Below are 15835 nucleotides of genomic sequence, written 5' to 3'. Positions count from 1 at the left end.
TGAAACGGTTGAATCAGGTCAGAACGCCCCACAGGATCAAGCATTAACGACTCCTTTCCAGCAGATGGCAACAACGACCTCAAAACGTTGTACAAATGCATAAGCCTTTGTCTTCCTACAGCTATACCATGCATTAGCAAAGAAAACTCGTCTTCACATTACTGCTTTTTGTTATTTGTTATGGGGTAACTTCCCATGCAATTGATATATATAATCGTGCTGTGCGTATATGTTTCGTTTCCTGTCTTCCGTGTGTCAGCCTTGTGATTGCAGTCATTACCCGGAAGTAGTAGACTGACTGACGAACCGACATTTGTTGTCATTTTATTTGCAAGCTAGTCAAATACTGGCTGCAGTCATTTAGCTCATTAGTTTACACGCACACGTTTAGTGACCAGCACATGAATGGCGAGAGCGGTGGTGGCAGCGGCGGGACCGACGTCTCTGTCCCGGTTCAGGGGCGCTCTGGTCGCGGCTGTGCTGGGCGACTGTGTCGGGGGAGAGTTCGAGGGAGTTGAGGAGGTTCCCATGGAAAATGTACTGCAACACATGAACAGTTTGGACGACGAAACGAAGGGAAATGGTGAGTGGCGGCTCATGCACACTCATCATATTTTTTATTTTGAAAAAATAATAACGGTTTCCTTGCTTGCGTCTGTCATTAACACATTGCCTGACACTGACAGCGATGAACGAATCAGAGTTGCTTTAAAATGAGATTTTCTTATTGACCACACGTACCTTGCACTAGCCTATTAACATTTACAATACTCGAACTATGGAAACACATCAACAACCTTTCTACCCCCAGATCAGATTGAAAGTTTTCATAAAATAACCCATTGGTTGCCATTGACGGCGAGAGACGTCCAATCCATTTGTGCTGTCAGCCCCTCCCAGCCCAAATAGATTGGACGTCTATTGCCGTACGTAGCATTGAAACACGATCATTCAATTCCTGCCACCCCAATTAAAATGAAATTTCTATCTACTGCTGTAATTAGTGTTGTATCGATACTAGTATCGGTACCGATACGGCACTAAAATGACGGCTACGGAGACATAACTTGGCAATGCTGCGCAGAATATACTTTTCGAGATGTAGTTTTCAACCTAAGGTTGCCCTGTTCAATATGGCCACCAGCTATGCAAGCTACCATTAAAAAAAAAAAAAAAAATATATATATATATATATATATATTATGGCGCTTGTAGCCAGGGATGTGCCAGTATGAGATTCAGACGGTATGCTAACCTAAAGCAAAAACTTCACGGTATCACGCAATTGCAATTACTGCTCTCAAATAGGTTACTTTGCGATATCTGCGTGAACTTTTTTTTCTCCATTGGACAGGATTTTTATTTTTCAAAACATATTAGCAAATCGCGCCCAAAGTATAATGATAAATTAAAATAAATCAAAAAAATATTCTAAATGAAATAATAAAAATTAAAAAAATCCAGTCCTTTAGGTGAGCTTAAACCCACAGCCACAGCTTAACATTATTATCATCAGAACAAGAATAATTGAATTATTTTCCATCAAAAGCACATGTGTATGACTTGTATCATGTTTATTTAATACACACACTCTCTTTCTCAACACAGACAGCTGTCAGAGAAAAAAAACCACCGCTAGACACTCTAAACACGCTGGAGTTAACTCTCGTAAATGGTGGGAAACATTCCTGATAGTGTTTACTAACCTTTTATTTTGTATAAATGCAAAATCATACTGGAGGTATTGCCTCCTCAGCAGCCATCCTCTGCAAACATGTTTTACATTTCATTTGGCCCTCCTCCTCTAATCTGCGGCCCTCTGTAACCTTTCTTTAGCCGAAGTATTCCCATACCAGCGATTTTGTTTTCTTCGATGGGGGCGAAAAGTTAAGTGGTTTCAACCTCCTCTAGCCATCGTGTAGCACAGCTGACTCACTATCACTGGGCAACAACCAGTGGGGGAAGGTTGAGCCTAGAATCTGCAAGCGAGAAGTTTCTCCCTGCATTTATGGTACATAAAAAAATAGCTAATACCTTAGGGACGGTATGACGGAAAAATTTTGTCGTTTTGAAACCTTGATGTTTTCATACCACGGTATACCTTGAAACCGGTTAGCAGCACATGCCTACTTCGTAGCTCTTCCCAAGACAATGATAGAGGTCCAATGTGTGGCATCTAATCATCTTTCTGGTGTGAAATTTTAGTTTTCCCCCTATAGATGTTCAATCCATTTGAAGTGGGAGGGATGGCAGCCCTCCAAGCCACTTAACATATAGCAGATGCTTTGACATTGATAAACAAGAGAAATAAGGTAGTTAGGACTTAATTTTAATGTCAGTGCAATGACTTTCATGGGACTGTCGCCCCTACCAACATGGCCACCATGAGGCTATTTTGGTAGGGGCGATGAAAGGTCTTCATGCTTCTGTCATGAATTGAAATTTAGTTTATAACTTATTGACGTCCTCTTCATTTGAAGTAGGAGTGTGGCAACAAATTAACGTTCGTTCATTCCAGTGTTATTTTTGACAACCATTTTAATTTTCGTCTTAGTCTTTTGGAAGCTAATACTTTTCAGTCTTAGTCATATTTTATTCATGTCATCTCAAAATGTGTTTGTCTTCGTCTAGTTTTTGTTGACGAAAACTCAAGACTAATTTCGTCTGGTATTAGTCAACGTTTACTAAAAATGTTTTCCTCTGTAAAAATAAATTTTACTCCCAAGATAAATAAATAAATAATGGTTTCCAACTATTTCGAATGATCATCGACAAACTAGCAGATATAGTTGCATCTACAAGGACAACTCCAACTTGGTGATAATACTCAGCAAGAAAACAGTACATTATTTTCAATGAATTATACACAACTGGACGCCACAAACTGTATGTAAAACAAGTTATCCAAGTGTTTAAGAAGATGCTCGCTGTTAGCATTAGCATAATGCTAACGCGAATGCTATGCTAATGCTACGAGTCACATTTAGTGTGTGATGATCACTCAGCACAGACCTTTATAGGCAGGGGTGCACATAAGTGGTCCGCATGCGCGCATGCGTACTGGACGTAGACAAATGCGTTGGCCCTCAACGGCTTCAATACGCTTTTGCGTACCGATGGCTGACCACTGTATTTGCGGCGGACACGAGAAAATCTATTCTCAAAATGTCAAAGAGGCAGGTCCCACTGAATAATTATTTCCGTGTTCCCCCACACCCGTCAAAAGACAGACAGACGACCAGTGTTGTTAATAACGGCGTTAGAATATAACGGCGTTACTAACGGCGTTATTTTTTTTTCAGTAATGAGTAATCTAATTAATTGCTTTTCTTATCTTGGCAACGCCGTTACCGTTACTGAGGCGGGAAAGGCGTGCGTTACTATGCGTTACTAAGTTGTTTGAATAAAAAAAGTCTGAGAGAAACGGACTCGCGGAGACGAGAGAGCAGGGCAGGAGTGGGGAAGACGCCGTTGCAACCGCAATGCTAGGTGGCTCCAATAATACCTGACTGTAGCCATAGCCGACAAACTACGCCCACATGACACGGTAGATATCATATTATAGAACTAGATGCAACTGACAGACATAGCTGCATTGGCAACATGTTTTAATGACTACATGCGTTAGTAAACAGCCGCCATCTTAAAGCAGTAGACCTCTCAGGAAGGCTCTGATGTAGAGATCCTTCATAGCGAACCTAAGTAACTTTTTTTTTTTAAATCTAAAATGCTCCTAAATCGGCAAAATCTTAACTTAAATATCTTTAAATGATGAAACAGTTTTAAAACTTACACATGTTTAAAGTAGACAGAAGGGAACTAATGCAATAACGAGAGTAACAACTTTAACGGTTGATTCACAACTTTAAATGACTTCCACACATAGCAAAGGTTACTATCTAGTTATCGCAATACCCTTGTGTCTAGTTAAGTGGAGGGTAAAGAATTGGGCTAGGGCCAATTGTCCCCCAAACCCTTTAAACTTCACATTGCGTGACCTGTTTTTGTTTTGTTTTTTTTGAGAAAAAAAAAGAAAATTACCACTAGTTACTTTTCCAAGTAACTAATTACTCTAACATTCAGGTAACTGAGTTACTAACGCAATTACTTTTTGGGAGAAGTACTTTGTAACTGTAATTAATTACTTTTTTAAAGTAAAATTAACAACACTGCAGACGACAGAGACGTCACCAGAGCTACCGAAAAAAAGGACTTTTGCTGAAAAGTGGCTGCAGGAGGTACCATGGCTAGAAGCAAATGATGCTCTCATGGAAATGTGGTGCTAAACTTGCCGTGAGAATCTCAATGTCGCTGATAAGAGCAGTGCATTTTATGTAGGGTCAAAGAATTTCAGCCATCCAAACTTTGAAAATCACGAAAAAAACAGAGAGCATGATGGCAATTAAGCAAACTATCGATGCCAGACAGGACCCTACTCGCCCTATGGACAAGTGGCGGAATAAAATTAATAAAGAACAGCGCCATGCACTGACAAACGTGTTTTTGCTCGCATTTCACAAAGCTAAACATGCACGTTCAATGAGCTCTTAAGAGGTGGACATCCCACTTTTACAAAGGCTTTGAGTTAATGTGGGAGGCAAAAAAAATATGCGGTACCCCTGTATATGTCTTTACATTTCACTTCAGAGTAATGGCAATTTTGTTGTGCCAGTTGATGTTAATCAAGTGTTAATTGTTAATAAAATTAATTTAAGGTAATTGGCTCCAAGTAAAGCTTGTCATAATTTTATCGCATCAGGCGGGTCTGTTCTCAAGCTCAATGAGGACCAAGTCGCATCTCCAGGTCCTCCTCTGAGAACCGGGGCAAAAAAATTATGTGCACCCCTGTTTATAGGCTAAAACAACATTGCATATTTTCTCTTGCCAAGAGAAGAAAACAAATCCTACCGTGTGTACAAGACTTGAGATTAGAGGACACTGCAGTAGTGAGTGGGTGGAGCGCAGCACGTCAGAAGAGTGACACAAGCAGACACTGCTACGATGCAGGCTAACTACACATAAAATGTCACACATTGTGAACATGTGACGGAAACCATTGCGGATTTTTGTCTCATCAGACGAAAACTGGCATTAGGTTCGACATGTTTTGTCTTTCAAAACACGTTTTTTGCTCATTATCGTCTCGCAATCATCATGAAAAAAGTTGGTCGACGAACTATTTTCATTATCGTTGTTGACGAAAACAACACTGTTTCATTCATTGGATGTCTAGTGTTGTCAGTGGCAGTGAATGAGATAAATGTTTAAACACCTGCACATTTGCCTTGAATAAGAAAAGTGCTCAAAAGCATGATATTTGCGGCACCAAATATGGTCAAGAATGAATTTAATGCAGAAGTTACATGCCAGCACTCATTAATTGAAAAGAAAAAAATAATTTCTTAATTTTGACCTCCATATTACATGTTTCCTCTCTATCCGCTGTACACTCATTGTGAATTTTACACACGCAATAATATGTGTACGTGTCTTTTAGGTATCCTTGAATACAGTGACGACACGGCTATGGCTCGTTGTGTGGTCCAGTCTTTGCTCACCCGGTCTGGCTTCGATGAGCAAGACATGGCTCGCAGGTAGACAATATCGCCACTTGTGCTTTTAAGCCATTCGTAAAATATGTGAAATTCTTCAAATGAGTCACATGAATCACAAAAAGCGATTTAATCGCATGTACTTATATAAATGTTGTGCTTTATTTAGGTTTGCAAAGGAGTACAGCATATCCCCCGGTCGAGGTTATGGTTCTGGAGTGATCCAGGTGTTAAAGAAATTAGCCTCTCCTCACCTCACAGATGTGTACCAGCCAGCTAGGGATCAGTTCAATGGTCGGGGTTCTTTTGGGAATGGTGGCGCAATGAGGGCGGCCCCCTTTGCTTTGGCCTTTCCTGATCCAGCTGATGTTAAAAAGGTAAAGAGGATGTTGATGATGAACTGAAGGATTAAAATTTTTTTCCCCTTCATTTTAATACAGGAGGTTTTTAAAATGCTTGTCTTTGCCTCTTAAAATCTGAGCAGAATTGAATATTCTGGTTATACAACCTGAAATGTTTTTCTCACCCGTGTGACTGCTTGGCATTAAAGTAAACACTTGTTAAACCGTTTCAATTATACCTGGAATCGTACTTCACACAACCTTATTCTGGTTTAGCTGAAATAAAGCAGTTTTTAGTCCCCATATTTTCCCTTTGATAAATGGACCAATCGCAAAGCCCCGCCCCATTGTAAAACTCCCAACCCAAGGCTCTGTCAAATTCTCTCAGTGACAGTTAACGAATTATTTATGGATGATGGCAGGAGTTGAAATTTCTGAATTTGCATGACCACAGCTGGCAATAGACCTTTTTCAAAAATAAAATGTTTTTTCAACAATTTTTACTGAATTTGTTCTGTGAGCAGACAGAGACTGTTGCAGTATGTAGTGAAGTGTATGTCCATGGTATTAAAAAGAGTTGAGACCATGATTATAGTGGAGGCAAAATGCTACCACTCGCAACTTAAAAATGAGAAACCCCACAGGCCGAATATATAACTAGCTATAACGTTAGGTATTTAGTAACATTATGTCATGTGTTCTTTCAGATTTTTCTCCCGAAGCTTTTGTGGCGTTAAATAAGCAGTCTTTTAAATTCAGTGGAATTCTCAATATTATCTAGAGGCGCTAAATAAACAACTTACATCATACATGTGCAACATGAATACGACGTAAATAAATGCTAAACGTTGAAACAGCGGTGTGCATTCGAGTTGACCGCAGCCACATTCTAGGTGTGTGTGTGTGAGAGGACAACTTTCCTTTGTGTGCGTCCGTGACCAAATGTAAGTACATCTTGCTTTTTTTTTTTTTTTTTTATAGAAAGTTTGTGGTGTTTACTTTGGACTTTCAGTTCTGGGGTCTTGACAACTTAAATAGTTATATTTTATTCTATTTCTGTAGTGACAAGCTAGTAAACACGTAGGCATCCAAATGTTAGCAAATTAACGTGAATAGATAAGTCTAGGTTTCTACTACGGTACATGCTATCAAATACATATGGCGGAAAACACTTAGGTGACTTGAAGTTCCGCTGTGAGACCCCCAATTTGGCCAAATTTCAAATTTGTCCTTTATGCATGTGTGATACATGATTGGAAAGCTTAAAATCTCAATTTTCTGGGGGAAGAAAATTTTTGAACAGTTTTTAAACATTAAACGTTTTTAACATTTAAAAAAAAAAAAAAAAAAAAAAACATTTAAACAGCAAAACCTTAACTGGAGGTGAGAGCACAATTAAAGACGCCGTGATTTTAACGAGATATTATCACGTACTTATCTCTTTTCGATCCAAAAACTCCGTGTAGCATATATCACTGAGTGTCAGCACACAGCTGTGAATGGCCACAACTGGAGTTTTGGGGGATTTTATGGGTGGAACACAGTAATATAACAAGGGTCGCGATGCAGAAATCGCAGACATCGAGATTTTCATTTTCAAATATTTACCTTTTTAAACTTTTTTTTTTTTTTCAATTTTTCTTTGTTTGGATCGATTATCATCTAAAATATCAGGGAAAATGCGACAATAACGAAAAAAATACAATAAAGCGATAGTTATGAGGTAGATATCCGTTACTTTTTTACAGACGCCATTTTTTTCATTGTGATGTAATTTGTTTAAAAGTTTAAAATATGCACAGACGCCATTTTTTTCATTGTGATGTAATTTGTTTAAAAGTTTAAAATATGCGAGTGATTAATTTTTAATTTAAAAAAAAAAACTAAATATTAGACATCAATTAATGATTCTAAGCTAAAAATGACATACATTTCGAATAATAAATATGATCTTTTTATCGCTAGGTTAAGACAAAAGCAGTTGCGCGACGTCTGTAAACCAGGGTTTCCAGGGTAAAACGAACAAATTAAAAATAGTTCGGAAGCTTATTGCGCCATGAATCTGCTATGGCAGCATATAGACATATTGTTCTATCAAACATAACAGTTCTTTTGGCTTAAAATACAGCAGTTTATTTTAAAGAGCAGAAACAGCTTTTTTCAGCCTTGTTTGTGTTTTCCGCCATATATATTTTTACAAATCAATCATTAACTTACCTTTGAGCAAGCAAAAGTGTCCTTGGGTGACTGTCTTGACATTCATTTGTTTATGTGGTCAACCATGTCCATAGCTTGCATTTGGCGAGCCAGCAATCTTTTAGGGTACCTGGTGTCGGAATTACAGGTAGCCCACGCACAGTGTTAAACCATTGGGTTTTTGCTGTTTTAAAGTTAGAAAAAATATTTTTTAAGTAATGACCACACAGTATTCCTCTGCAACTCTACGGCTTGGTGTCCGACTTTTGTGATTTTTGGGCATGGATTTGCAATAGGTTTATTGCTATTTGATGAAGAACTCTCCTCCTTCTTGCTTTTTCAGTTTGCTCGTCTGGGCGCGATGCTGACTCATTCTTGCTCCCTCGGCTACAATGGGGCAGTGTTGCAAGCATTAGCTGTCCACCTTGCCCTCCAGGGTGCGTTGGACCTGCCTCAGATGTTCATCAACACGCTCATCACAGAGATGGAGGAAGTTGAGGGGGATGAGGTGTCACGCAACGATGCCAGAATGTCAGTGACTACATGTTAGTAAATGTTAGTGGTTTCTATTGTATGTAATGGTTGTCCCTGTGTGTGTTGGCACAGCCTGAAGGAAGCGGAGAAGCCGTTCTGTCACCGCCTTCATCGAGTCAGAGATTTGATGAACACGAGCAAGGTCACCATAGAGGAGGTCATCTCAGAGCTGGGTGGGTACTCACCTTTCAAATTCTACTTTTGGTCGATACAATTATAAAATGGGGGGAAAACTTTTCAAATTTATTAAACTTTCTGTCTATTCATGTATAAACTCATTGGAGAAATTGTTGGTCGTCTTCAGTTGAAGAACGAACAACCCAGAATGGTCACTGGGCTATAACTTTCATTCATCTTCTGTGGCGCTTATCCTCACAAGGGTTGCGAGGGTGCTGGATAGAGGGTTGGAACCTTTGGTTACCTCTCGATACGACACAATTTGCAATATAAGACTCACGATAACGATTATCTCACGATAGGGAAATACAGCAATTATCGATACACGGGTCAGGAAACCAATCGAAGATACAACTAATAAACATAAAACAACCTGTTTCAAAATGAAAAAACAAAGAATGTTTATTTTTTGCACTTTTTTGTGACAATCCAACAAAAAACTGTCTTCCTCAAAGACAATGAGAATATTTCAGTGCAACGATTCTGTAAATACAGCAACAGTATAATATTGCAACATTCTTTTAAACAATTGAGTTTCTTTCTTAACCTGCCATTAAAAACTGGGCATGTGCCGGTATAGGATTTTGACGGTAAGATAACCTTAAGCAAAAATACCGCGGTTTCGCGGTATTGTAATTATAGCCCTAAAATGTGTTTTGAAATGTATGGGTAAAGAAAAAATTGAACAGGATTCTTTTTGTTTTTCACAACATATTTGCGAATTGGCACATCAACATGAATATAATGTAATTTGGCACATCAACGTGAATATAATGTTAAAATAATAAAAAATAACTAAAATATTTTAAATAAAATCAAAATAAATAGAACTTATAGACTAAACCTACAGCTCCAGTTGCGAAACGTCAGAACAAAAATAATTATTTTCCATAAAAAAGTATAAACACTTCTAAATAAAAATACGTTTATTGACCCATCTTCAGCTTTCGGGCAGATGGCAACAGATTTTGATTTAAAATGTCCTGGTATTTCAAAGCATTCATGATGCCATGCAACAAACACTCTAAGTGGGTCTGGCGTGCCACGAAAGATGCGCATGCTGAAAAGCACCTCATACCCACTGTGAAGCATGGGGGTGGGTCAGTGATGCTGTGGGGCTGTTTCGCTTCCAAAGGCCTTGGGAACCTTGTTAGGGTGTATGGCGAGTCCAATCCATTTTGACTGGGATGGGTGAATAAATTTCGGTAGCAACCTATCAGTTCCTTTATTAAAAAGTGACACCTTTTCAAAACGATTTATCAATTCTTTGCGGGAGCATATCGATAACCCACTATAATACAAAGTATTGCAATATCTCACTATGGATTGATTGTCACACCCCTAATCTCTATCTAAACCAATTTTCCCACCAGGTAATGGTATTGCAGCACTCCAATCAGTACCAACTGCCATCTTTTGTGTTGTCCATTGCCTGCAACCAAGGGAATACCTTCCAGAAAACTATGGTGGACTGGAGCGGACAATAGCCTACAGTTTGGCTCTCGGAGGGGACACAGACACCATAGCCTGCATGGCAGGGGCCATCGCCGGAGCTCACTATGGCATTGAGGTCATTCCTCAACCTTGGATCCGCTGCTGTGAGGGGGCAGATGATGCAGATGTGAATGCAGAGCGGCTTCACATGCTCTACCATCAAGTATCGCAAGTGAGGGAGAAAAGAACAGGTGACCAGAGCAATGAAGACTCATCTGACAACTGTCAAAAGTCTTCAAATGGCACAGAGAAGTAATAGCACATGGAAAAACGCGACACATTTTTTTTCTAGACTGAACTGTTCACTCTTACAGTCATCTCAGACTCTGTAATTAATAGGAAGTATTTGGTTTTAGGAAACGAGGTAAGGACATTAACCCCTTGATGCCTGAATTTACATCGAACTCTTTCAGTGCCATTGACAATGCTAGACGTTCAATCATGCGGCGTAACAATCATCCTTGCGCTGTGATTTGAAATAAGTTTGTCGTCAGAAGACGTCCAATCCATTTGAAGTGGGAGGGTTGCGACGTTCATTCCATGCTAGCACTTGAAATGGATTGGACGTCTATTGCCGTCAATAACAGCCGTTGAGTTAACAAATATACATTAAGCGTTGGAGGAATACATGCTGTCAGTGCATAAAAATTAGTGTTGATTAAAACATATTAATTATAAAAAAACAAACTTAAAAAAAAAAATCCAGCTAAAAACGGGGAAAGTCCTTAAAAAAAATTAAAGATGAAAAAATAAGTACCGTAATTTTCGGACTATAAGCCACTACTTTTTTCCTTCATTTTGATACCTGTGGCTTATAGTCCAGTGTGGCTTATTTGTTGATTTTTTTCAGGTAACACTTTATTTGACAGCGGTGTCATAAGACTGTCATAAGATCATCAAAATTATGACATGACACTATCATAGACATTACTGAATGCTTATGTCATTAAGTGTCATTTGGCAAATTATGTCACTAACTCAATTTTTGTCCATCTTGGATCTTTTGCATCCATTCAAAAGTGAGATCATTTGCCGGATAAATGGTAAATGGTGTTATACTTATATAGCGCTTTTCCACCTTTCAAGGCACTCAAAGCGCTTTACACTATCTCGCCATCTACCTACTGGTGACGCAGCACCAGGAGCAAACACTTAATGACATCTGTTATAACCATTCATAAATGCTCAGGACCAAGACATGTCATAATTATGATTGTGTAATGACAGTCTTATAGCACCACTGTCAAATAAAGTGTTAGCAAATACCATAACTAGCAATTGATGAAACAATTGGAACAGTAACTGAAGAAATATTTAGCACAGAACATGATTTTTGATTGTTATTTGCATCTGTAGCGCTGCAATGCATGCTAAGAGGCATGTTGGATGACAGCAGTCAACAGCAGGTGGCAACAGAGGTTGACTGTCTCCCCTGAGGGAGCAGTGATGTCCAAATGAAGCTTCTTGAAGCAATAAAGCTCTGCAGTAATTGGTTCAAAGTTTAATGATGGTTCATTTGGTCTTATGACACTCGGTCGTATGGTGCCGCTGTCAAATAAGGTTGTACCGGTTAATATCTTTTGGTGTAAATATCCCATGATACAGTGAGGACAGCTGCGGCTTATAGTCCAGTGTGGCTTATCTATGAACAAATGTCATTTTCGTGCCAAATTTGGTGGGCTGCGGCTTATAGTCAGGTGCGCCTTATAGTGCGAAAATTAGGGTATATAGTGGTACCTCAACATACAATCGCTTCGACACACGATCTTTTTGACATCCGACGAAAAATTTGACACACCATTTGTTTCTACATCCGACGACATGCTCAAAATACAACGACTTCTGACAGCACCGAAATTTCTTTGTTTTCCCGCAAGACGGACGCAAGGCAGATTTTCTTTTGAGAGAAATCAACATGGGTTCCAAGGTTAGTGCAGCTGGTGAAAAAAGGAAAAAGGTGGTGCTTACCATTGAAATGAAGATGAAATGACAGAAAAATATGAGCGTGGTGTGCGACAAAAAAATCGCCAGCTTCATCAGATTTTTAATAATTTATTTCTAAACTTGTGCAACACAACATGCCTACTGTCCGCCACAGTTGACGCTAACAACAACATTAAAAGAGAAAGTAAAATCTCTCACCGTCACGTCAGCCACACGGTGCGTTCAGGTACAGCACGCAAAACACATCCGCCACATTTGAAGCCGATTTGTTACATTATTACAGGAATTGTTATTGTTACATTGTATTATTATTACGATTTCTATTTATAATTTGTTTGGTATGTGTAATTGTGAATTAAAATGTGATCAAATATAACATTTTATGTACTTATGTAATCCTCCAATGCTTTTTTTATGAATACTTGTTAAATGTGAATTCAGGTGGCAAGGAGTTGAAGGAGATATGTTCCCTTTTTTTCATAATTTAAGTGTTCCTAGGTGTCTCTGACATGATTTTTCAAAAACAGGATTATGGCTCTCTTTCACAGTCATCTTTCCGAGCTCACACGGAATATTGACTTCTATAGCCGCAAATGGAAGTCAGTTGAGTTTTAACATCCATTTGTTACACTTTGACTCCACTCTAAAGTACTACTTTTTGTGGGTGGCTTTGCTGTTCAAATCATTTATATTTTTACCCAGCGTAGCTGCTAAGTAATGGGCAGAGATGGTTACTGTGTAAATTAACTGCACTTTTGTATTGCAGTGTGGCAAAATATAGAACAGTTCGCTCACAGACTGAATTTCATAAAATAGGCCATACTTACCAACCAAACTTACCATATGGCACTTACTTGTTATATTGCTGATAGAAGTGTGGCAGACAGATACTGCATTTGTGTACAAGCTTACAATCTGTAAGTAATTGTGATAATGGCTTGGTCAGACACTGCTTAACTTATTGTCTGCCATTGATGGCGCTAAACGAACATTCGGAGCCACCCTCACGCTTCAAATAAATTGGATGTCTACTATTGATGAACTAATGGCGTACCGCAAGCAACACGTCACTTCCGCTCATTAATATTCATGACGTTAGCTACTTTTGCTAAGGGAGGACACGCCACCGTTTGTCACCAATAGGAAATGGATGGAAATCGTGTACGAAGGAGATGTTTACAAAGCTAAACCTACCAATTCTCTCCGAAAATGATGTCCCTGGTGCCAAATTCACTTGCAAAGATGTGGAAGAACATAAAAATGTTCAGTTAAAGAGATGGCTTGAGTGTTGAGGGCCGAAAAAGACGAAAAAAACGAGCCGACCTTAGCATAGTCTTAGCTCTTTTATCGACACCCTTTTTCTTACGGGACTGACAATGGCATTCTTCTGTTTCAACAAGCTATCTTTTACCACCAGCCCTGTCTTTCCTATATATTATATTCTCTGCTTGTCCTACGTCTCTGACCGTTCTCGGGGGTAATTTATATTTTATGTAGCGATCGCAAATGCGACTCAGTGACAGACAACGAACACTTTTAATTTTTTCATTGATAACAAATCTTAATTCTATAATTTACACTTCCCCCCTTACTAAAGTTGTTTTATATGTATATAGGCAGTCAGATACAATTTTAATTCTTTTCAGGTCATTCATTGTCAGACAGAAGCAGCACAGCACAACGTCACGCAAAAAAAAAATAAGTTGAAAATATCGAAATGGCTTACTTCTTTGTCCTCTGAAAGTCCATGCCAACAAAAGTTTTACTGCTTAAGAAATGTGAATGGATTCACCGAGCTGACGTTAAAAGTCCGCGCAAGTTGATTCATTCTTCACATTTTTTCCTCCGAGTTTTTGGTTTCGGGAAACGTATGAAGAAAACATCCTTCGTATGTCGTAATGTCTAGAGTCGTTTCTACAAGTTCCAAAAAAGGAATGTGTGATCGGCATGTTCGTTTTTGAAAGATTACCAGAGAAAAGTAGCAGAATCACATTGTTTCTATGCGAGGGCGGGTCTATAATGTCCCACTGCTGCTGTACTTCCGCTTTACGATGCAACGTCACGGTTTAAAAATGGCATGCGTGCGGTACGCCATTAGAGGGAGGGTGAATCTTGGCCAGAGAAAGAACACATTTTATTTTTTACCTTATTGACTACATATTAACACCACTAGCGGGAGGGTGGCAGCAAATGAACGGTGTCAGTCCTTCCACTTCAAATGGATTGGACGCCTTACTAGTGATAAACTCTTTGAAATTCACAGCAGAAGGATGATAGGATGCCACAGGATTGGATTATTGGTTTATCATCATCTTGGGAAGGGCGACAAGTGCTCCTTTTTAATAGCAGCGTGTGTAGCCATCTTGGGTCCTGCGACCAGTAGTTGGAAACACAATCTCAAAAAGTACATATTGTACAGCATCGGCACGTTATTTCTTAGTACTCCCCAATACCAATCACGTCGCCTAAGTGAGGTATCAGTACCGTTACTAGTATCACTGTATTACATTATGAAAGTTTTTTCTTCTTTTTTAATACTTCACGCTCGTTTTTATTTTCTTATCATTATTATTATTTAAAATGTATTTTTCTCTTTTTGGGGTGAATTCACCCGTGGAAATGATGTGATGGCACTTTTTTAGCGTTAATTTGAATTTGGGGCTGTTTGAAAAGAAGAAGAAAAGAAGCATTTTTCAATGGGCATCATTTGTTTTTTGCTATGATCATTCTAGCCTAGTCCCTGTCAACCTGCGAATAATGGGGGTCCTTTGTACATAGGTCTTTTTTCCCCTTCAAAACACCAGCATTTCTTCAACATGTACGCCATTATATTGCTGTTCTTCCCTGTTTTGTGTCAAACAATATTTTGTCATCATGTAAAAGTTGCACAATGACTTGTTTGTGTTTTTTGATTGAGTCATTTTCATGAGAAACTATTATTTAATAAAACGTTAATAATTTGCAGAATCTGAGTTGGTATTTAAACTTAAAAACCTCAGAGAAATCCATCACAGATACATGTAGAAAATGTAGCCGGGAAAGCTAGCCTGACTTTCGCCATGTATCTTGTACATGACAAAATTCAGGGGCCGTTTACACATAAACATGAACAGTAGGCATGTGGCGATCGTTTCTGAAGGTATGATAAGCCTTAAGCCAAAATATCACACTATTGCAATTACAGCTCTAAAATGTATCACTTTGAGATATCTGGATTAAAAAAAAAAATTTTTTTAATCAGTTGAACAGGATATATGTTTTTCAACACATATTAGCAAATTGTAACATAATTATAATGTAAAGTTAAAATAAAAAAAATATGTATATTCCAAATAAAATTAAAATAAATGCAGTCCTTTAGGTAGCCTAAACCCACAGTTTAACATTATTACCATCAGAACAAAAATAATTTGGATTTAGCTAGTGGGAAACGTTCATGACAGCGTTTACTAACCTTTAATTTTGTATAAAAGCAAAAATTATATTGGAGATCTTGCCTCCTCGGCAGCCACCTTCAGCAAACATGTTTTATGTGTCGGTTGGCCCTCCTCCTCTAAGCCGCAGCAGTATGTAACTTTTCTATAGCCGAAGTATTCC

At 38.7% G+C, this 15835-nt stretch overlaps 1 protein-coding gene across 1 annotated transcript; it reads left to right on the top strand.

The window, feature by feature from the left end:
- The first annotated feature begins 71 nt into the window (after positions 1-71).
- Positions 72-15835, top strand: adprs (ADP-ribosylserine hydrolase). Its single transcript, XM_057860396.1, has 6 exons — positions 72-583; positions 5498-5594; positions 5722-5929; positions 8433-8620; positions 8696-8796; positions 10174-15835. Exons 1-6 carry the CDS (start codon positions 406-408, stop codon positions 10548-10550), a joined length of 1149 nt encoding a protein of 382 aa, XP_057716379.1. The 5' UTR covers positions 72-405; the 3' UTR covers positions 10551-15835.

The sequence above is a fragment of the Corythoichthys intestinalis genome, chromosome 15 (assembly GCF_030265065.1).
Source record: "Corythoichthys intestinalis isolate RoL2023-P3 chromosome 15, ASM3026506v1, whole genome shotgun sequence".
Taxonomy (NCBI): Eukaryota; Metazoa; Chordata; class Actinopteri; order Syngnathiformes; family Syngnathidae; genus Corythoichthys; species Corythoichthys intestinalis.
The sequence above is the reverse complement of the archived record's forward strand: the minus strand, read 5'-3'. Positions and strand labels throughout refer to the sequence as shown.

Excerpts from the sequence above, each read along its gene's own strand:
- adprs (XM_057860396.1), top strand. The coding sequence starts at position 406 with ATGGCGAGAGCGGTGGTGGCAGCGGCGGGACCGACGTCTCTGTCCCGG. Across the intron at positions 5,930-8,432 it reads ATCCAGCTGATGTTAAAAAG|TTTGCTCGTCTGGGCGCGAT; the intron begins GTAAAGAGGATG and ends TTGCTTTTTCAG. Across the intron at positions 8,797-10,173 it reads GGAGGTCATCTCAGAGCTGG|GTAATGGTATTGCAGCACTC; the intron begins GTGGGTACTCAC and ends TTTTCCCACCAG.